This window comes from Falco naumanni, chromosome Z, assembly GCF_017639655.2.
Source record: "Falco naumanni isolate bFalNau1 chromosome Z, bFalNau1.pat, whole genome shotgun sequence".
NCBI classification, from domain to species: Eukaryota; Metazoa; Chordata; class Aves; order Falconiformes; family Falconidae; genus Falco; species Falco naumanni.
Genome location: NC_054080.1, coordinates 41,525,973 through 41,549,690, shown reverse-complemented (window position 1 = coordinate 41,549,690; position 23,718 = coordinate 41,525,973). Strand labels below are relative to the sequence as shown.

The following is a 23,718-nucleotide window of genomic DNA, read 5'->3' as shown; positions in this document are numbered from 1 at the left end:
AATGGAACTGGCCCCGGTACTGAGCCCTGGGGAACACCGCTTATGACCAGCTGCCAGCTGGATGTAGCTCCACTCACCAGCACTCTTTGCACCCAGCCGTCAGCCAGATTTTTAGACAGTGTAGAGTACACCCGTCCAAGCCATGAGCAGCCATTTACTCCAGCAGAATGCTGTGGGAGGTGGTGCCAAAGGCTTTACTAAAGTCTAGGTGGCAGCATCCACGGCCTTTCCCTCACCCACTACACGGGTCATCTTGTCATAGAAGGAGATCAGGTCAGTCAAGCAGGACCTGCCTTCCATAAACCCATGCTGGCTGGGGCTGGTCCCCTGCTTGTCCTGTACATGCCACGTGATGGCTTTGAGGGTGATCTCCTGCACAACCTTCCCTGGCACTGAGGTCAGGCTGACAGGCTTGTAGCTCCCTGGATCCTCCTTCCTGCCCTTCTTGTATGTGGGTGTCACGCCGGCTAATCTCCAGTCAGCTGGGGCCTCTCCAGTTAGCCCGGACTGGTGATAAATGATGGAGAGTAGGTTGGTGAGCTGCTGTGCCAGCTCCCGCGGTACCCTCGGGTGGATCCCAGCCAGCTCCATAGACTTGTGCGTGTCCAGGTGCTGCAGCAGGTCACTGACCGTTTCCTCGTGGACTGTGGGGACCGTGTTCTGCTCCTTGTCCGCATCTTCCAGCTCAGGAGGCTGCGTAACCTGAGGGTACTGGCCTCGCTATTGAAGACTGAGGCAAAGCAGGCATTAAGTACCTCAGCCTTTTCCTCGTCCTTTGTGGCCATGTTCCCTGCACATCCAGTAAGGGATGGACATTATCCTTGGCCCCCCTTTCGTTTCTAATGTAATTGTTGTTCTGCTAGTTTCATTTCCAAATTTAGAACTTTTATGTTTCATTACTGTTTTTTTAGCATACTGACAAATTTGAATAAATTTTGGTTTGAAATAATACAGCTATAAGTATACCTAGACAAAAATGGTATTAAAACAGGTGAAGAGTGGAAAGGAAGCTTAGTTTTGAAGAAAAGATTAGGTACTTGAGCGGTCTTTCTCCACTTTTCTAACTCCCTTTCTAATTGGTCCTTAATTGTAGAGACTTGTGACCTGCCTGTGTATGTATTTTGGCATGAAAATATTTTATGAAAAGAAGTTACGTGATATATATTATTTCTTGTAATGAGAGGCTTTCTATCCAGCGGGAATGCTTTTGGACAGGGAGGCTTGAAACTAAGTCTGTAGGTGCAGCTTGAAGTTTAGCACTAAGGAGATCTGTCCACTGCATTTCATTTTGCCCATCTGCAAAATGATATTAACATTATTTATAAAACACTTTATGGTTTTTAAGTAAAAAGTGCTCTCTGAGAGCGAGACATTTAATATTCTCAGTAGTGTCTGTTCCATGCTATATTTGTATTGTGTTTGACACGGCATTGAAACATTCTGCCAGCCCATTTTCTCAGTCATTGTGGCATTTTCCTCTAAAATTTCTTCAGGATATTAAAATCCCTTGTATTTCTCTTAAGACTGGGTTTTACCGATGGCACACAGCAATATAGCCTTCACAAACATATGGTAAATCTTTGGTAAAGTATATATATCAGTAGTCATTAACCCTACCTTTCCTTTCTTTCCTATAAACTACTAGGATCACTTTTTGTAATTCTGTGTATTTTGTTAATGTTTTCTTGAATAAGGGACCATCCTTTCCTCCCCATGCCCTCCTAGTACACATGTTTTAGGGCAGGGGTCCTCAAACTACAGCCCGCGGGCCAGATACAGCCCCCCTGGGGCCTCAATCCGGCCCCCGGTATTTACAGACCCCCCCGCCGGGGGTTGGGGGGGAAACCAAGCAGCCGCAGATGGCTGCCTGCCACTGCATCCGCGCCGGCCCCCTGGTTAAAAAGTTTGAGGACCCCTGGTTTAGCGTAAAGAATATGTCCAGTATCTCTTGGCTAGCATTACAAGGAGGAAGCAGAACCTCCTGGGATGTGAAAAAGCAAGCTCTTCAGGTTTTTTTGTAAACATACTGCTATGCACTTTCTTTTTCTGGGAGAAAACCCAATTATTTTATGTATACCAGGGTTGGTTACAGATTCAGTTTTAGGAGATAAATTCCAAAGAAATTAAAGCTAATTAATGATTTATAGAGATTGCTGGTATTTTTTATTTAGCTGTGTGTTGTGTTTTGCTGGGTAAAAGATAACTGGTTGACTTTCTCACCACTGCAGATATCTATGTTCTACTCTATTTACTCTGCTAAATGACAGGTGAAGCCAGATTTTTTTTTTGCTTCTGTTTGTGTGCATTAACAACAGGCCTACCTGAAGTACAGTTTCCCTCCCTGTTTTACTGAGAAATCAGCTGGGCTGCGTTAGTTAAGCCACAGTAACTTGATTGTGCCATGGACAGCTCTGGACCCACCAGCATAAATATAGGACTGTTGTCAACAGGACAAAAATAGCTTCAGAATATTTTTCATCTGCGGCTATTCATATCTCCAAATTCTTTACCTCTGTGTTGTTTCAAGTTGGATTTAGGGAAGAAATAATTTGAATGGAGGAGCAGTTTGGAGGGGGAGTAAGCAAGACGGTCAGGTCTTAGCCATTGCAAAGTAGGTTTTGTGCTAATGACCCTGTCTCCTATTTCTCAGTGTTTTGATGATTTTTGAATTCAAGTTATGAAGGATACTGGTCAGAATATTTTTAGACTCAGGCAGTCACAAAATAATGTGTTCTGCTCCCAGAATATTGGCTTCATAGGTTTTTTTAACTCAGTGAAGTGATACTTTCAAGATTTTTCTCTAGCTGGAGAAACCTGCTGACTGGGTGTGTTTTGTATATAACTTTTCAAAGTTAGCTTTTTTTAAGCTAAGAGGTGGTGCTTGCAAGTACTAGGAATTCAGATAAAACTGCAAAATGCAATAAAAGAAATAAAACAAGAATTATTACATCTGTGCACCAGCAATAGCTTGCTAGGAGTTAATGAAAAACATTGTTACCTTGCCTGCTGTGGCTAAGCTGCTGAGTCCTGCAATGGCATCGTCAGAAGACATTTGGAAACCTTCTTTGGCTTTATGGGTTCATCTGAATGCTACTGTATGAAGCTGGAAGGTTCATGTAGAAGCATGAGAGGGGAAAGAGTGGCAACTAGAAAGTTTCCTAGTTTATGTAAAAAATGTTGTGGTAATCTTGCTTTTCTTCATCCTCTTTTAGATGACTTAGATTGTACGTTGATTGGTTCGGGTCTTACAGTTTTGAAACCTACATAGATGACATTAAAAACCCCCAAACCCTCAGCACAACAGTACATTTGAATTTTGTTACAGAAAACTTATTTCAGTCATTCTTATTCTAACTCCAACTTCAACTCTTTTTCCTTCCATCTAGGCCATGTGTTTATACGGTGGGATCGCCGATAAACAACAGAGCCCTTTTCCCATGCCAGGAACCGCCAGTTGCCTTGTCGACATGGCAAGCCTCAGTCCGAGCAGCTGCAGGCTTTGTTGTGTTAATGAGCGGTGAAAACTCAGCAGAACCAGTCCAGCTTCGAGAAGGTGAAATATATTTTCTCTAGAAAGTTATTTGTAATAATTTTATAATTAGAAATATAGCTTAGTAAATATATGATTTTTGAAAGAATGAAGTTCCTAACCTTAAAAGCACTTACATATCAATCTGTAGTCTCCATGTCAGCCTGTGGAAAGGTTACCTGCTCAAGGCCTCAGGATAACTTACCAACAATTCAAAGCATCTACATTTCACTATGTTACTTCTACTTACTTTTTTCTGTGTTTTTATTCCTTTTACTTTCTCCAGACCTAGACTTTACTTGTCATAAATATGCTTTGTTTTCATCACTCTAAAGTTGAACATTTCATAGATAATGTACCTTACCAGGTTCTTGACAGCTTCAGGCCTTGGTGGATAATTAACTTTCAGTTTTAGTTCTCCAGTCCAAGTGTACCTCAGCACATCAATGATTAGTACTGGTCATTGTGTCATATCTGTTTCCTGAAATATATGGAATAGATGAAGAATATCAGGTCAGTGCCCTGAAAATCTAGTCTTCGGCGGTGGTTTTTTGGCATTGGTAGATCACAGCTTGTGCAACGATAAGCAAGCAAGCGTTTTTTTTCTGTGTGGGTTATAATTTATTGTCTAAACTTCTGTCTGCACAGAGAAGTTGTTTTTAAGGCAGTTTTACACATAACAAAAAGTATGTCTTGTGCCCATTAGTTTAGAGATAGCCTGTTCAAACAGGGACAGTATTTTCTAGTGTAAGCAGTTCTGATGAAAAGTAGCATATAGGAAAAGGTTAGAATTATGTGTTTCCAGAAAAAAAAGTAACCTTCTGTTCCCCTTTAGAAAGACAGCTTTATTCTTCAGCAAAAAAAAAGAATGGAAGTCATCTTGATTTCAGAATGGATCAGTTAATCTATTTGCATGGAATTGTCTGGTTATTTCTGGCCGTATGTGAAGCCTGTTTCAAGCCTTGTCTCTTCAGTTGAAACATGGAAAACTGACATGGTGAGCTGCTCAGCTCCTCACTTGGACTGTAATACTGTCTTGATGTCAAGAAAGCAATGATGCTCTTGACTGCAGGCTAGGAAACCAGCTCAGCCATCATTGTTGAATTACTTTAATCCACACTTAATCTTGCTAACGAGTTGTTGCCTGTTTCTGCCTCAGTGGTGGCTATGTCTGAAATATTAAGAGGAAGAAGGATGCTTATGTGACTTTATAGAAAGAGAAACCTTGGAATAAAATTTGGGCAGTATGAATTGGCATAGGTCAGTTAAAACTGATACTCTGTTAGACCAATTAGCTAGTTGAAAAGGCTATATTGTGAAATAATTACTTCCTCATATGTTTTGTCATTCTAGTTTTAAAAAGCCATTAAAATTTTATACTTGAATAAAGGAAAAAAAAAAAAAACCCTAGTTGTGGGGAAAACCATTTTTAAAGTCCTGTTGATGGAGCGTTGAGAATTGTATCAGGGTACCATATTGTCAGTGATGGCACTGGAGCTTAGTCACCCAAAGTCAGACTTGTCACCCTGTGGGGAACAGAAGGGGCTTTTGTTTAAATCCTTGTAGCCGTTGCAGTGGGTCAGTTTATCTTGGTAATTCATGTGTCAGCTTAGAGCTTTCTTTGATAGGGTGTTTTGGATTGTTTGGTTTATTTTTTTAATTTTCCAAAAACTAACACAGTGTATTTCCTTTCCTAAGAACTCTGTGAAAGCAAGAAATACTCTTAAGAAGTCGTTCATGGGAAGACCAGTAGGGAGGAAATGACTCATTTTAGCTTCACTCTGCTAATGAAGCGCTGAGTGAAAACTGAACTGGGAACAACCAAATGTAGCATTAAAGCTGGCTTCTTTAGGAACGGTGTGACAATGGGAAAAGTTAACTGAACTTAACTGAAGAGAAGCAGCAGGAGCACCTACTGCACTTCTGTCCTTACAGTTTTCCTTCTGCCTCTCTTCAAGATGGAATTTCCAAGAGCATGGAAGGTTCTGGTTACAGATCTATGCAGTACATAAAATTACGGTAATTTTGATGTCATGGTGGAAGGGTTGCTGCGTTTCTTTAAAGGTAGTTGGTAGGCATTGTGCTCCAGTAGCTCTCAAAGACTCAATCATGGATGAGACCCTTGTTATCTTGGTGCTTATATACAACTGGAAATGACAAAGAAGCATTAGATAGCTTTGTGGAATTTTAAGTATTTACAAAACAGAAAGGAAAGGAAGGAAAGAAGCAGTATTTTAAGGAATGTTTTAAAAAACAAATAAACCCAAGGCTCAAGTGCTAATCTGAAGCCTTGAATAAATTCTTAATGAATTTAGGAATACAAATTCATTAGTTCAGTTAATAGGACTTTTAAGAGTTAAAAAGTTAAAAATGGTCTGTTAGTGTTATAATAACCTGGCCCACATAGTTCTTATTGTTAGGCGGTTATGAAGGATGTATGAAATCTATCCAACTTAAAATTTTGTCTTTACATTTACAAAACATACCTAAAAGTCTTTCAGGGTGATTTAAATTAAAATACCTTTTCTTTGCCAAATCATTTACATACAGTATGCCGTTGTGCTACGTATTTATAAAACTGTACATAACAGGCAAAACACCAAAAAATAATTTTAAAATGGTTTCTCAGAAAGAGTAAGTATTTTGGCAAGGAGTTGTGAATTAATTTATTCTGAATAGAATTACAAGTTAGCTGAATATTTTTTCCTTTAGAAGTCATATTTATAGTAAGAGTGCAAGGCAGACAATAAGAGAACAGCAAGCAAGGATGATACATACCTTCAAGCTTTTAAAAAGAGTTTTGCTTTCTGCTTCACAGATGTACATCTCTAGATGCACGATCCAGTGCACTTCCAGGCTAGGTGTACTCACATGTATAGATTCCTCATTTGTCACTTGTATTTGCAGGTTTTGGTAATAGTGTGCTTCCTCCCGTATATGCTGGTTTTGCATTCTGCCACCTACAAAACTATGGCTCATCCTGTCATTTGAAATGAAGTGAGGCCGCATTTGTTTGGAAATATTGATATGTCACTTACTCAAGTACAATTCAAGTATTAAAGTATGACCTAAAAGTGCTGTAAAATATGATGCATTCTTTACAGAGCACTTAGAGAAGAAAAAATTATCAGAAAAATGCAATTGACAATGCTCTGGGGGAGAAAGCTTTATAGTGAGCACTGTGTGTGTGTAATGTAATCCATTTAGCCATTGAGTTTATTTTTCAGCACTTACCAGTTGCACTCTCCTTCAGCATATTATTGTAACACATAAAAGTGCAAATTTAGTCACAAACACCTTTACATTTGTTTTGATTAATATTCAATAAGTAGATATTCAGCCATCAAATGTGAAATCAACTGGCTTGCTTTTTGTGCAGTTACTCTATGATTATGTAGTCCTTGATCTTGTTTTGCCATCTCTGATTTCAGCAAGAAGGTGTATTTTGTTATTGAGAGCAAACAGTGGTGCTGGAGAAGCCACTGCTACTGCTCTGTAGTTACCACCACCAACAGCTGCTTTTCTTTGTGCTCCTCTAACTTTTCACAACGCAAAACGGAAGAGTCCAGTACTTGTGTTGATTGATCTCCAACATGTATCAGAAACTACAGCTCATCACAGGCTTGAGGCAGTGTTGGACTAATGCTCTTGGCATGCATGCGAAGGTGCTGTGTGGGAAATTCTGACTTTCAGATAAGATCAAAGATTTCTACAGTTACAAAGAGTTTCAGAAAGCTGGAGGGCTCTTAATCCAGTGCTCCAGCCAAGCAGTAATTTTGGCATAACTACTCATTTAGCCGTAGTTTATGTATTAGCACTAGTTATTTGTCTATCAAATGCTGCGTGGGACTCTCTCTCTTTTCCCGTAGAGGTAGCTGAGTTTTGTGGGCTTTAGTGGATCATGGCCGCCATCTGTATTATGTGGCGTTTATGTTTGTGTTAGTGCAAACTGTTTGAGGGAAAATTTACTAATAAGTGAAAATACTCTTAATGTTCTTGCATATGGCATTAACAGATACTGACTCTCAGGTGTTTATTCAGTTATAATGCACTCCACAGGATTCAAACAATTTTAATGGTTTCAAAGGTAGCTGAATGCATTAAAAATTGTAGGAAGTAATTACATTACTCATCACTATTATTTCAAGTAGGGGAAATAAATGGCCTTTAAATTGTTCTTTTGCACAATTATAAAAAGATTATAATTTCCTACCCTTGTTAAATTTATTCCCAAATTTTGCACAGGAAGTTTTCCAGTTACACCTGATAGAATAGGTGATTGTTGTTGCGTGGTTTGTGCGGTTACAACATGGCAGATTTGCTTTGCAGAGCTGATTTTTTTTGAGTAATTATTTTCAAAATTATAAGCAGAGAAAATGTTTTGCAAGTACTAGAATTGCCTAAAATAGTCACCCGTAGGAATCAAGTTGCTCTTAATCCAGTCTGGTTGTAAGGAGAGGGTATAAGCACTACAAATAAAAGGACTAGAGTGCTCTTCCTCTATGTTTCCCACGGACTAACCCCATCCTAGTATCTTAGCCTTCCCAAGGTGCCCTTGCTTAGTGTGAAACTGTTTTTGTGGCACAGAATGCTGGGTGGTTTTGATGAAGCAAGCCGTCTCCCCGTTTGAGCTGCACGGTTTTCTCTTACCCTAGAGGTGGTGCTGTCTCCAAGGTAGCCACGGGAAGGCAGAGGGAAGCCAGGGGAAGGGGGGAGAACAGGGGAGCAGAGTTGGAGCTTGTGATCCCAAACTGTTCCCTAGGGTGGATCTGAGGGGTGATGAAGGAAAACAAAACAAAGCCCACTGATCTGAAGGAAGTTAAAGAGAGGAAGTGAAGTTACGGGAGAAAAGCGCAGTTATTACCTGTAGCGAGAGAAGACAGAAGATAAGTGTGGTTAGACTCTCCAGCTAGTTCAGGGTGCTTGCTGTAGGGAAGTATTGCCAACATAAATACCATCCACCAGTCAGTGAATGCACTGTAGAGGACTCATTTGTCATGCCAGTGCATGTGAGATTTCAGTTGTTCAAGACAAAACAACTGTAGTATAAATACGTAGTTATCTTACACAGTTCTAGAGTATGAATGCAGGAGGTGTCTAAAAGCCCTGCAGGAAATGGATTGAGCCTCAATTAGGTGTGTAAAGACAGTATAAGTCTTGGATCTTCTGTGAATATCCAGTTTGCATGGTTTCTGTAATGCCTGCAGAATTCCAGGGGCTTGGAAAGAAGACAAGGATCTGTATGTTAGTTGCTTTTCTTTTCTTTTCTTCAGAAAATCCTAATTTAGAGAAATCTGAAAACATGTACCAAAACCCCATAGCTTTCTCTGTCTTTGGTACCTTCACCCATTTGCCAGGTTTGCTCTAGATCTGAGTATCTTCGTTGCTAATTCATGTGAACTTCTGAATGCAGTACATGCTGTTCTCTCTGGAGTACTAAACTGATTCCCCAGTCATTTTGACATTCTGTTCAAATTACAGTTGTTTTTTAAAAAAACTCTATGGTCTTGCTTGCTGTAGCCTGTCTTGCTAAATTTGTTTCTCACTGTAACCCTCTCTGCTGCCTCTGCATAGCACACGCCAGCACCTTTTCCTTTCAGTCTCCTCACTGTTGTGAGAGCCTTCTTTACACCTCCTGCTGCCTGGAACAGTTTTCTGTCACTGCCTTTTGACTTCCCTGCAAGTTTCAGAACTCAGTTAAAAACACATTACTGGTTTTCCGTTTCCATTACAATTCCTCAAATTTTCACTCTTCCTCTGCTGTTATTTAACTCTGAAGGTTTTACCATTAACATAGCTGCATGGAGCATTTTGTAATGCTTTGTATGTAACAGATGCTACACAGAGTCCAGTATTGTAGACTGTTTCTGGGCCTTCTTTTGTACGCATTTAAGTCAATGGTAAAGCTGCTGTTACCTACAGTGTGTGCAGGCCTGGGCTTCTAGCACAGCTTATGTACTGATGCAACTCTCTGTATCAGGAGTTTGGTATGTCAGAATAATAAACTGTTGCTGTCCTGGGTGACCTCTTTCTCTCAAAGGTGGCATTTGCTTGCCTTGGCTCATTTGTAGCTTTGCTAAGTTGATAAAAAAAAGGGTGGAGGGGGGGATTTGGCAAAAGACCTATCATTCTTTTTCCTATTGTGTTTGGAGCAATTACGTTGCTTTTGCTCACATATTGACAGGAGGTCAGGAAAATTACAGGAGTAATATATATTCACCTAACAATACAGACAAAAGGTTTTTGCTAGTAGTGGTGAATGTTGCCAAAAGTGGAATGGGGTGAGGGACTCTAAGTAGTTGCTAGTGCATGTAAAAGGCAGAGGCTTTATCTACCTCTTGCAAGACTTCACAAACAGTATTGTTTGTTATACTAAGTAGTAAGTAGAAAATTTATTGAGACTAAGCAAAAAGCCCTTCCTTTGGACAGCTTGACCTTCTGTAATCATTAAGGTAGGAAACCCAGAGATGCTTTGCTAGCTGCTTATTTCCTTTCCTCTATGCCTCGTGGCCTCCACTGGACTTTTTTTCTTCATTTTTTTCCCCCTTTTGATAGAGTTCCACAGGTCTGGTCAGAATACTATCGCAAAAACCCAAGTATTAATGTTCTCTTAAAATAACTGAAGTTTGTATGTTTCCACAGTTGCCACAGCTACAGCTATTTGCACATGATTCAGCAGGTTGTAACTCATGATAGGCTCTTTCCAAGAGTAATTAACCTATTAGTATGATGTAGTAACTGTACTTGTGACCATAAATCAGTACTTGAACGTGACCCTTAAGCTATACCTTTTTTTGAAGGGACAGACGGAAAAGCTAAGCAACATTTAGATTAATGACAGGTATGCTGTCCTAAAACATCCTCCAGTTTGCCAAATGTGTTCATAGTTATAGCCATCCTATACTGTACTCCTTGTCTTCCAGCACTGTGTTCCTATAATGATAAGATTTATCACCTTTTTATGTTCTGTTGACTCCCTAATCTTGTTTAGGCAGCTTCTGGATTATCATGACCAAATCATTGATTTAGGCAATAACCATTGTGATTCTAAGCTTTGATTTTTCTCTGCCTGGTTGGCACATCATATATCTCAGATTGGCTGGTCCAATTCACAAGCGCTAATGTTGTTTGTTAGAACTTGCCTATCAGATTGGTACTGTCCAGAACACAAAGAAAAGATTTTGTTCTGTATGAGATTATACAGTCAAAACAAAACCATGAGGTGGTTGATCCAGGGTTGAAAGAGTTAAATTTTGATATTTTTTTTTGTGAGTGTGTATCTAAAGGTGCTACTAGATTTTACATCTGATGCAGTTTTTGGGCAGTAACAGTACAGTCATGTTAAGCTGCATGAATAACATCCCGCTTACAGATGATTTATTTATAGATAAAGACATCAGCAGACAGAGGAAAGTCTCAGGTGTAAGTAAACAGTACTACATCCATAGTGGTTACATATGACTGCTCTTATGCATCTCTGTAAAATTATTTTTCTTACTTCAACAAGAAGCAGGAAGTAAGCTTAGGAGGTTTGGCCCAAAATCTCAAGTACATAAAATTGTCAAGTACTGAATGTGTGCTGTGACTCAGTCTGTACGAATGTTCCTTTTATTTACAGGTATCTTGAGCTGGTACTACTATGTGACTATGCCAATGCCAGCATCCACCTTCACTATTGCTGTGGGATGTTGGCAGGAGGTTAAACAGCAGTCCTTCACAGCTGCTATCCAGTCAAACATTGAGTTTTCCTTGCCATCTTCACAAGCTGATTTCAGGTTGGTATTTAGAATATTGTTGAAAAATGAGATATATGGATAGCGTTTTCATTTATTCTGTGGAATGTGATAATGAGTCATATTAGTACATGAATCAAAAAAGAACTTTACAATCTGAACAGAAAAATCTTGACAGGGAAATGATTCCAAAGGCATTATTTCATGGATAAGGGTGTGGTTCTTTTTGTGTGAAAACAAGCTGCTTAGTGAGCAACAGGGTTAATAAATCCCAGCATCCTCTGGATTTGCATCCTACATTTTGTGTCTCTTGATGCTCTGCTGCAGCAATACCAGGTCCTCCCTTGTTTCTTACAATGCCTGGCTGTAAGATCTTTCATGTTACCAGACTTGGTCCATTCTGGATACCTGATGGATTCCTGTCCAGTCCCATCCCAGAGTTAGAGCTGGCCTGTACAGTGGTTTGCCTGGGGTGATGTGTACTGACTGGCTAGATGAAAGACCTGTTGCAGTGGTCCCATAAAATAAAGTTGGACCAATGATTCTTTTCAATTAAAAAATACCCTGTTGTCTAGCGTGTGCAGTGGCTACTTAGCTGTCTCACCAAACCAATAGCAATGTAATTATTTTGGATAGATCTATTCCTCCTTCCAATCTAGTCAAACCTGCTTATTGAGTTTAAATGATTATAGAGTGATAGATGAACTGAACAATACTGTGTATAGGCCTGCATGTGAGATGTGAAGCTAAAAATTACATCTCTGTAGAAATACCACTTGTTTCCACATGTATTCACCCATAGTTAGCAGAAGTCTCAGACACGGCACTCAATTTTCTCAGATACTACTTTCAGCTTTTCAAATTCATAGAATCACAGAACAGCCCAGGCTGGAAAGGACCTTGAAAAATCATCTGGTCCAATCTTCTGTGGGAAAGGGAGCTTAGATGAAGCTGTCTAGCAGCCATATATGCCTCCTTTTGAAGAGAGCAACTCTGTGCCCTTTATAGATGCCCTTTAAGTACTGGAATACTGTGATGAGGTCCCCCTGAGCCTTTCCTTCTCTTTTCTTCTGAGAAAAGACCTAGCTCCTTCGGTCTTTTCTCACTGGACAGGTTCTCCAGCCCTTTGTTTGTTTTTGTGGGCCGCCTTTGGACCCTCTCCGGTCTGTCTGTCTTTGTTGATTTGTGGGGACCAGAAGTGGACACAATACTCCAGGTGAAGCCTGACAAGCACTGAATAGAGTGGGGTAATCCTATGTCTGTCTCTGCTAGTAATGCCCCTGTGAATGCAGCACAGCCTCCGCTTTGCCTTTGTTGCTGCAGCAGCACACTGACGACTCATGTTCAGCTTGGAACCAGGAGCCCTGGGTCCCTTTCAGCAAGACTGCTGCTCAGACACACAGGTCCTAGCCTGTGCTGGGCTTTTGGTTATGTCATCCTAGGCACAGGACTTTGCACTTTGTTGAACTTCACGCTGTTCTTGCTGTCCCACCTCACCACCCAATTTGGTGTTGTCGGCAGAGCCAGTGAGGGTGCTTTCAATCCCATCGTCCAGGACATTTGTGAGTATGTTGAACAGTGTGGGGCTCGGTAGCAGTCCCTGCGGGACCTGTGACAGGCTGCCAGCCTGAGTAAAAGTCACTGATCACACTCTGAGTGTGGCGTGTGAGTCAGTTTCCTATCCATCTTGCAGACCATCCATCCAGTCTGTATCTTGCTAGTTTGTCCAGGAGAAGGCTGTGGGAAACTGTGATGAATGTTTTGCTGAAGTCCGTGCAAACAATGTGCACTGCTTCTCCCATGTCAACAGAAAATGTTCTTTTGTTGTAGGAGGGGATCAGGTTAGTCAGGCCATAACTATTTTTTCTGTTATGCAATTAGAAACTTAGCTGAAACAATACTTGCCTTTTAAATAGCTGTTTTGCACTAATACCGTGTTAATATTTAGACAGTGGAAGTCCTTACCAGTTTGATAAAGCTAGTGAGACTTTGGAACTTGAGGACCTAACAGGGATTTCTTGTTGGAATTTAAAACAAAAGGATTCTGATGGCTTGCAGCTTTGCTGATTTTGGTTTAAAAAAATACTAAGTCTTGAATTTCAATATTTTACATAAGATCAGTAAGACATGCCTATTCAAGCTTGAAACTAGTTTATAGGCTTAATAAAATTGTTTTGTGTTTATTCATCTACTATTTTATGTTATGACTGTCTCTACAGGAATATGCGGTGATACTCTCTATATATTACTCTTTAATGTACAGCATGTTCAGTAATAGGAATTTTTATTGATCTGGTGAAAAAAATTGTTCTGACAGTTGATAGAATATGTTTTCCATTTTTTTAAAAAAAATGAAAAAAGGGAATATTTTTGTAGCAAAAATTAGTGCAATTTTTAATAAATGTGATGGTGATTGGATAAATTAATTGGCACAGGTATTGTGATGTATCTATAGCGGTTGAGTTTGTGACAGTGGAAGAACTAATGTGTTTCAGAAAAACAACTTGACCAAGAAGAAAAAAAAAATCAAAAAATCCTCTGCAAGAGTGGTACCTATTATGCATAGACAAAAAGGAGAGACTAAGTATACAATGTTGTTTTGCGGTTAATTAGGACATAAAAATCAATGTCCTTAAAAATCTGCTTTTCCAGTTATATCCAGTAAATCTTTATTTGGGAGTTAGCACAACCGACACTTGTTACTTACTTTAGTCATTAGGAATAAGTAACCAAACGAACACTGTGCACAGTAGTAGGCATTTCTAGAAAGGGTGTGAAATGGGTAGACAACTAAATGTTTATAAGATAGTGTCTCAGATAAGATAGTGGAGATAAACTGTTAGGCAGCAGGAAAAGGAAGGATTTCTGAAATAAGTTGTTGAAATATGTACTGGATATAACTTACGTCCAGGTGCCAGTGGGTTTGCCATAAGGGCACTGTATCAAAGAAAATGTTAAATGGAGAGAGGGTTTTGAGGAAGTTTCCTATCTCCTTGTGGTCATTAAGGATTTGGCAGCTTTTACAAGAGATAGGGTGCGAGCTTTCATGTTCTTGCCTTACCTCAACTCTGATAATTAAATACAAAGTGACATTGTTTTACAGCAGAAATATACTGGGATAGACCACCCTTGGAAAAAAATGGTATAATGATGGGTGTAGTTTTTTTGTATAATAGCTTAAAGTCCACTTCTTTTACAGAAAGTTATGTAAACAGAAGTGTTGTCACTTCAGCAAAATGTAGTTGTTTTCTACGTGTTATCATTTTGTTTTCTGTCAGGACTTACCTGGAGCGTGATCTTGCAAATATAAATGCTTTCAGTGATGTCAGGTGCAATAACAAGTGCTTTGCCTGTCCAGGCATAGAAGAAGCAGCTTCTGTAAGTTGAAAGCTCAAACTAAGGAGAGGTTCTATGCTGTACAGAAAGACAGGCTAGCAGGTGAAAACATGAAGCTTATATCTGTTTAGATATGAGTCTATTTGGGCAGGTAAATTATTGTGAAGGTATATGACTCAGTGTTTGGGAAGGAATTGATTTACCCCTCAATTCTTCCAGTTACGGATCTGGATATCCTGTAAAAGTAATGTAAAGTAAGCTTGATCCTAATGTGATATTTTTAAGCTTCTATGGTGATAAGGTGGAATTGAGATCTAGTGTTTTTTACTTAAGGAAAAAAAGTTAGTAAAAGTTCCTGGAAAATTTTAGTAAAAACAGAAAAAAAGCCCACTTGGAATTTCATTCTAATTGCACTTAATATATTTGTGTTAGTATGTACAAAACCTTATTTTCATAGTCATATTTGAGTAAGAATTCTCTGAATAAATAAGAATTTCTGTATTGTTATTTAGTTTATGTACATTTTAAGCACTTGGTTTTTTGGTGGATATCTATTATAAAAACAAGATTTAACTAGGGTTTTTTTGGTTATGAGTAACCATATCAGTTCTACTCAGACAGGTATTAATGACTGTTTTCACGAAGTGCTGCACGTGTGAACAGTGTGAGAATACAAATGAGTTGGTTTTATGCGAACTGTCATTCTGATGTTTAGAGAATATCCTTGTCTTAGCATACACAGTTGTGGACATTTCCGGTATCACATTAAACGATATAATTTTCTCTCTCTCTCTTTTTTTTTTTTTTTAATTTTTTTATTTTCAGATGGCATGAAGAAATCTGCAGTCATGTGGAATATCCCTGCCGTTTCCAAGATTCTGCTGCCAGGTTGCAGGCAGTAATTCCTTATAGAGTCTTTGCTCCCTGGTGCCTTATGGAACGCTGTGAAGAATGTTTGATTCAGCTAATTCCTCGGTGCCTCTCGGCTGCTTACACCACACTGGGTACCCATCCCTTTTCCAGGCTTGATGTTTTGATAGTTCCTTCCAACTTTTCCAGCCTAGGAATGGCTAGGTAAAGAAACTCCTTAGTATCTCATCTCCTGTATTTTCCTAGGCTCGTTTTTATCAGGTAGTTAACAGTGTCACATTGCTATCAATATGAAGTTGCCGTGCTCTTGTTCTTAAACCAAACAAAACTCTAGTTCTGGCTTCATGTGGCTAGCGTTGTTTGCATCCTTTGAGATATGATCTTTAACATTAGTTTTAACAGGGCTCAGGGAAGGAAATTATGTGCATATTAAACATGGATCTGAGTTTCTGCATTTGTCAAAGTCAAGGATTTTTTTTAATGGTTCTGTTGATTTAAATACTTGATGCTGTGTCATGTTTTCATTTGGCGTTGATTTTACCATTATGTCTTGACGGAACAAGAGCATGTTAAAATCCAGATAATTTATTCTCATTATTCATAAGCCTTTTGAGATTTATAACTTTCTAGTCAAATGTTGGTCTTTGGAAGCTCAGTAAGGCAAACTGTAAGGATTTCATTATCAAGTTTTCATGGGTTTATGGAGAATTAAAGCTTAATTAAATATTTTTGGTTTTACAGTATAATTTCCAGTTGTGCAATGTCAGTAGAATTTTAGCTCTGTTAGTTGTAAGGCAATGATTAACGATTGAAATTCCCCATTTGTTTTTTATTCTTCTTAAAAAAGGATGTATTTTTAAGTTGGTAATGAGACAGTATGTGTTAATAGCAGAGAATGAAACACTTTTTATTCACTGTTTTCCTAGTGCCAACAGTAGAGTGGATTCATTTATGTAGATGGACAAAACATGCAAGAGAATAATTAAAGGCAAAGCTTGGTTAGAAAGATGAGGAGTGAAAGGAAAGGTGTATTCCCAGACTTTTTTTGGGGGGGGCTCTTAGGGCAGGTGTTGAGTAGGTTTGGTGTCTGAAGCAACTTCAAGAAATTTTAGAAATCACCAGTTCAAGTGCTTATATGAACCACAAATTTATTTCTTTTTACAAAGAGTATAATTAATCAAATAAGGAAGCATTTTGTTTCATGCTACATGTTTTGTTTCTTCTCTATGTCGATTTTTTTTTTCCTACAGCCTTCCTCTTGCGATCCTTTTAGGGCTAAAAGTAGAAAATTTTGCTGGCATGTAATAATGTTATATAGGTTTTAGCATAAATTTACTTTTTTTTTTTAATGAAGATCCATAAAATTTTAAACTTAAGCATTCAGGGATTCTCCTTTGTCATATAAGCCTCATTGCTTTGTAGATAGTTGTACGGGTTACTGAGTTTTCAGTGATGGCGCTTTACGCAATGAACTAAATGAAAGCAGCAAGAAATGTACACGAGTACGAGTTGCTTTGAGCATGGCCCACAGACTACTACTACCACAGAGAATAGTGTGATGCTGTGAATGGTGGTTTGATTTGGAGGTAAGTGTGATGTTGTGTACCATGTTCTTGAAGCCATCTGAAATTGGTAAAGCTGCTTAGTGATTTCCTCTGACTTCAAAGGCGTGGTTCTAAAAGGTTCACACAGGTCCTTATGGATCGTCACTGTAACTGAGGAAGAAACCGGCCACTTTACTTAGCTGTGTAGTAAGAGCTGTGATCAGTGGAACCAATGGGCAAGACACACAAATAGTATGAAATGAAAGAGATGGAGAAATGTCTAGGCCAAAATGACAGCACAGAGTAGGAGAAATCTTGATACACTATTGCTCTTTGGGAAGTTGTCAAAGCTTCCCCTGCATGTACCTTTCCCAGAACTTAGAGGGAAAAGATGCCTGCAGGGTATGCTACTGAAAAAACATCTGTGTTTATCTGAGTTCAGTTTTCATGTTCAGAATATTGTAATTGTGCTTTCTTTGTGAAGGAGATCAGAAAAACCTGTTTTTATTTCCCTATGCTTCTAACCACTGTCAGTTCCAAGTGATCCATATCACTGAATATAAGTAAAGGATGAAAGAAGGGGCATGCGTACTTCCGCATGCTTTTCATTCAACAGTTCATCAAGCCAAGCACATTCAAATTTTTCAAAACTGAAATAAAGGAATAATTTAAGCTGTTTGAATTTCAAACTATTTGGACAGCAAAGAAAATTAAGTGACTCATAATAGCCCATTTGTTCTTGTTTTGTGTGACTTTTTTCAAATAGAGGCTTCTATGTGTAATAAGCTACTTAAATGGTTAACTCCTTGCATGCAATGCTAATTACCTAAATGACTTCAGTTAAGAATAAGCTATGTGAAAAAACCATGTCCAACCCACATGAAAAAAAAAAGTCAGCTATTATCTTGGGTTAAAAAGGGTGCTGTAGCGTTTATTTTCTATCTTCTAGTCTATCTGTAGCAGCATAAACATAACACAGCATGCCAACACAAAGGGGCTGTTGTTTTGAGAATTCTAATTGTACTCCTGTCTGCCAGAGAATGAAGCAGTCATAAATTTTAGTCATCATCCGAAGTACCAGGGCTTTACAGAATTTAGCACTTTTCTTTGTCTGTTCCTCATTAACCAATACGTACTGTATTTTTTTATATCCCAAAATACTTCCCTTTACTTAAAGAGGATGTTTCCCCAACATTTTAGACTGATGTGAGATGATGATATTTCTTGCATAGTGACCTAATTAGGCATTTTAAGCTGTCTGTTCCAGTAGCCACCACTGTGGGTCAGCTGCATTTTTCTTGAAGTCTAACAGATGCTTTATGAGAAAAACTCTAGCTGAAAGCCTATTCATTTAATTGTGTTTTCTGTATATCTCTTCCTGTGTTTTTTAATTTGCTATGGACTTCTGTATGGAAACAGGATCTTGACTGTATATAATAATCACAGTCATCCCTTCTTGTTCCCTGCAGATCTTTGAAGCTGGAGGATTTAATTTTGCACTCTCTCTTGGTTTTACACTGTTTCAGTGCAAGTGATTCAGTACAGCTTCTCACAAATTTATTCTAGTAAAAGAAAAGTGTGGCCTATATGTCTTCGTTGGTGATATTATGTTAAACTGTACATAAATTAAATTAATAAAATATTGTGGACAAAATCTAAATAACTTAAAAGCCAGAAATTCAGTGCTTTCTGTAGAATTTTGAGAGTTTCATGAACACCTAACAGCAATTAATTATCTGCTTTTAAGTTCTCTCACTAGCTAAAGGGAGTGAATTGAAAGAAAAGGAGTAGGGAAGTGTGTCAGACTGCAAGGACTCTAGAGCTCCTAACGAGACTGTTGAGGGGAGAGATCCCTGACCTCAACCTGCGCTGAAAGGTGTGCATCATTCAGTACTTTGATTAAAAGTACCACCTTGTTTTGGTGCTTTTGATGATGACATGCTACTCCCTGAGGAATTGTCAACCCCATTGGTATTTAAATAGTAGAGTTATTTCACAGTTGCAAATGCTCTCATGTGAGCCAGTAGTTAACACAGGTGAACAAAGCTGGCTGAAAGACTTCAAATAAAAAATGGGGTCTGTGTCTTCCCTGGTTGTTACGCTCTTCAAGTCAGTTCTTACCTAGTCCAGTTTTGTTGATCACATTTTAAAACTCAGTGTTTCAAAATCTCTTCCTATTGACCTACAATTCAATTTCTTTCCTTTTGGCAAAACCTGAAGAGACTGAATTCCTTGTTCTTTATTGTTTCCTAAGGAAGAACATTTTTTTGAATACAAAGACTCAACTTTTTGTGGCACTTGAGCCTGCACTTGAGATCTTGAATTCTCTTGCAGTGTTTAATTGTGTTAAGTCCTTTTTTTAATTATTTTTTTTATTTTCCCCATGTAGTTTTTTCCTTCATAACCATTGAGGGCCTTTCACAGTCACACTATTTTTTTTTAACGTTTCTGTGGCTTTAGAAATTACTGACCATCTTTCTACTTCACAGCAAATGTGCTGATACTTCTTTTATTCTCCGGGGGGTGAGCCTTTGTTGGCATTGAGTTGAAGTACTTTTTTTGAAATAAGGGTCTTCAAAGATTTTTGTTTCCAGCATGCATAGCTTAAATAACGTAAGTTTACTGGTTTTTTTTTTTTTTTTCTGTTTGAATTAATGTACTTTAGATGTACTAGTTTTGTAGTAAGTGCTAGCACAAGGGTAAATTCTTAGTCAAGCACCATGTGTCATGACTTGGCTAGTCACATGTTTGCAGGGAGCTAAAAGAGTATGATGAGAAGAGTGTTCCTTGGTATGTACTATGCTTTTGGTTTTTCCTTAAACAGTTAGTACTAGTAACTGCTGAAAATAGAATAATGGGATAGATGGAGTTCTGTTCTTACCTCTTTGGGCTATTCAATTTTGGCCAGCAGGCCTAGCAAGTAAGTGGAACCAAAGAACATCAGAGCAAGATACTGACATTTTCAAAACAGGATCCTAATGCTAGGTTGTTTGAACCCTATTTAGCCTCTAAAATTAGTGGCCTTGCTTTCAAGATTGCTGGATGCCCTTGAAACCCAAATGGTGTTTGATGACAGAAGCATAGAGGATGCTTGGCATATTTGTAAATCAGGTCAACTTACATAGCTGGCTAAATATGGATTTAGCAACCCAGCTTTCAATCCTATTTATAAAGATCATAGTCACTCTTCTCCTGTCATGTAAATGGTCTTTGGTATTTTAAGAGGAAAGAATAACCCTTTCTTCAAAACATGATGTATCAGTAAACCCTTGAGTCTTTCCAGGCCGTGTCACCAAGGCTGTGAACTTTTTAAATTGAAAAGAGAGAAGAAAAAGAAAAAAAAATAAGGAAAACAGAAGTGCTCAAGCAGACACTTTGATTTGTGTGTCTGTAGCCACTGTTTATCCTATCTGTATGTCTGCACTGTTCCAATGACAACTGATTAAGCCTATTGTAAAATCAGCCAGGACTGCTGGAAAACATCCAAGAATCAAACCTAAATGTGAGTCTTTAGTATTGTTCAGTCTTGCAGAACTGTGACTGTTTGCCTCAGCTGTTGAAGCATTTTGTGGATGTATACCTGACCGTAAACTTTTTTCACAACATTTTCAGCTGAGTTAATTTGACTAAATACTTGTGTAGGCCTTAAACACGAGCTCTCCTTTTTCTGTTTTTTACATAGCACTAGTTGGTTACCCAGACAGAAATAACCATGTACAAAAATTAAAGGCAAGAGTAAAAGTATAATGTCTGGAGAATGAAAAATGGATATATTTTTTTTAAACTTATTTTTCATTCTTATGTGCTGGAGATTCATAACTTGAACTTTGCATACTTGTTTGCTTGTGTATCTGATTTTTTTTGGTGGATTTTTTTGTATGAGAGACTGCAAATTGCCAAAGACTTTTAATTTCTGATCCTGCACATGGTTTTGCATGCCCTCAAATTTACACACAAAAAGTCCTTTTCATTCAAAAACTGTATGTGCATCTTTATGTAGTATATTTGTTGGCAGGATCATGACTTGGTTAAACATGAGTGAAATTCGACTTTATGATGCAAGTAACTTTAATGTGATTTGAATTTAAAGAAAAAGAAAAGCTGTTGAGCTTGGACTTCCTGGAAATACTTACAAGTAGCAGTGATTTGGTATACATCCAGTGTGTTTTTTTTAAAATAGAATTTGAAGGTTGCTTGAAATTCATAGTGGAGTCTACTTAGGAGGAAATTGTATCTTTCTTGTGTTTCTCAGATGAGGGATCAAGCAGGGATATTTGGCTGAAAGTATCATGAAATCTAGTCATTAGTGCAAACAGAAGTGCTAAAACAGGATTGAGCATAAACCATTTTTTTAAACCTAGGTTCTGTTTTTCTATCCTGTTTTAGAGGACCACCTATGCTGAGTTCATTATAAAGGATGTAAATTACCCATTTCTTTTCCAGAGGCAGTTTGTCCAATTGGCATTTTTCAGTTTGTAAAATTATTTGTGTTGTAAATCACACACAAATAAGTAAACATTGTTTAGTTTAGTATTGTGGAAATTACCTGTGAAATCCATGTTGTCTGTGGTAGAAAGACTACCACAGAGAGTTATAAATACAGAGATTCACTTTGATTGACATGGGGTTCCTTTTAAATAGTAGCTATTCTGGTACATTTTTGGCCTGTTTGCTAGCATCACATACTGTGTTGCAATGCTGCTGTAAATAATAATTCAGTATACCTATGTTTAGCAAAGGGACTCCAGAGACTTGCCTTGAGGAATGGAGAGGGGAAAATACGATACTAGGGGCAATTTTTTGAAAGACAGAAAAGACTTGGTATCTATTTAAAATGTCTTTGGTTTTAATACCAGAAAGATATTAAGTCCTGGATGACATAATATTCAAAATTCACCATAGGCTTATACGCGCCATAACCTACAGACAGTTTTGAATTCAAAAAGATCTTGGATCTGCTTCTGGCCATCTAAGTGTCTAGTTCATTGCTTTATTCTGGTGGGTTTTTTTCCCCTCAAATTTGCCACTGTCTTAGGAATTTGGATTCTGGTTTTAGTGCTACAGAATTAATTAGAATTTTAATGAAGCTAATATAAATCTACTGATGGGGTAGCAATTTAGTAATTTTTACTTTTGCTGAAGCACTGCTTTACTATTTCAAGAAAAAAAAGGTTTTCAAAATTCATTCCAGTTGGAGTCTTAGTTGTAATAACAGTAATTCAGAGCATTTAGCTGATGGCTGTACAGCACATGCATATGAACTTAGTGGTATTTAGACATTGAGAACATTTTCAGACTCTTAGCTGGAGCCTGAAGTGTAATTTCCTACCACTGCAATCACTGTCCTTCATCCAGTTGTCATTTTGGTATCAAAACAGGATTTGGAGTACTTCAGTCATGATCTATTTCTTTACTAATGTGCAGAGCTGCTTTGTTGGTCTGGTAACTCTTAACAGATTTTATTTTGGATGTAAACCTGCAAAGAGACTAAAAAAAGTCACTTTCTTGTTAGAAAGCAAAATTTGTTTTTTATCATTTTATAAAATTGTTACAATCAAAAAAAAATTATTACTTTAAACAAATATCAGAAATAAGGTTGATTATTACTAAAGAGCATCTCCTTTTCCCCTTTCAGAATGATATTTGAAGAATTAATAAGCAAAGAGATCTCTTACCTTCAGTACCTCTTTCCCCCCCCCCCCTCTTTAATGAAAATAAGTACTTACAAAATAGAAAGTTCTTTAATATTGACTTGGCAAATAGGCTATCATGTGCTTTGAATGGCACTGGAAAATAAAATGGCTGCTTCTTTTTGAGAAACATTTCAAGTTTTTTATAAGGTAACTTCGTAAGCCAGATACTGCTCTGGTTTTATACTGGGATCTTCATTGATGTCAATTATGTTTGATTGCTGCAGCACACTAAGAATAGAGAATACAAGGTTAAGCACTTTGTGAGAAAGTGGGATGCTGAAGTTACCTGCTATAAATAATTTTGTTATTACTATTTAGCTCCTCCCTAAATTGTTTTGCAGTATGCCTTGTGACGCCATAAAAATTAAAGGCAGTACATGTCTTGGCAACTAGACATTCTAAATGTGAGACATGAGACTGTGGTGAGGGAAGCCTTGTTTCTTTAAAATATCTACATATTTTAAATATGATGGCTTTTTTTTTTCCCCCAGTGTCTGAGCACTAGCTATCTGAAAGCCGTGTGCTTCATTATTTTTTTTTAAGCTTGAATGTGCTAAAAATTATACATACTGATACACACTTAAACCTATCATACACAAGTTGCTTTTGAAATATTTTTCCCTCTTAGGCTTCTGTTTCACAGTCTGACAGGTTGATGAAATAGCATTTGAGGCTCTGAAGAATAAAAATTGACTTTGACTTTTTTCATCAATCTTACAGCAATGGCTGCTTTTATATTTAATCCCTAAAGGGAAATTATTCAAATGGCTTGTATAACCACCACAGTTAGGTGAGATGTCCTTTTGCTCTAGTGTGATACATTAAGGTAACATCTGTACAAGAGCACGTGTTGTTTTCCTTCCAGTAGCAACAGCATAAAACAGAAAACAATTTAGTAGTAGTCTATTAAACCATGGAAGCAACTACTGCAGCTTAAGATGGATTGAAAAGGCTTTACAGTAATGCAAATTCCATGCTCAGACACTAAATTTTGAACTGAAACCAAATATCAG

The 23,718-nt window shown here is 38.0% G+C and overlaps 1 protein-coding gene across 11 annotated transcripts in view; it reads left to right on the top strand.

Annotated features, from left to right (window-relative positions):
* The window catches only part of LOC121081017 (aminopeptidase O (putative)), a 204,851-nt gene that overhangs the window by 25,050 nt on the left and 156,083 nt on the right, over nucleotides 1–23,718 (top strand). For all 11 annotated transcript variants that reach the window (XR_005825563.1, XR_005825564.1, XM_040579584.1 and 8 more), the window contains 3 exons: nucleotides 3,387–3,553; nucleotides 11,148–11,304; nucleotides 15,424–15,672. Coding sequence is in view for 9 of the 11 variants with exons in the window: in XM_040579584.1 (XP_040435518.1) it covers nucleotides 3,387–3,553; nucleotides 11,148–11,304; nucleotides 15,424–15,672 (573 nt within the window). In the remaining 2 variants the exon portion in view is untranslated. The remainder of the gene's footprint in view (nucleotides 1–3,386; nucleotides 3,554–11,147; nucleotides 11,305–15,423; nucleotides 15,673–23,718) is intronic.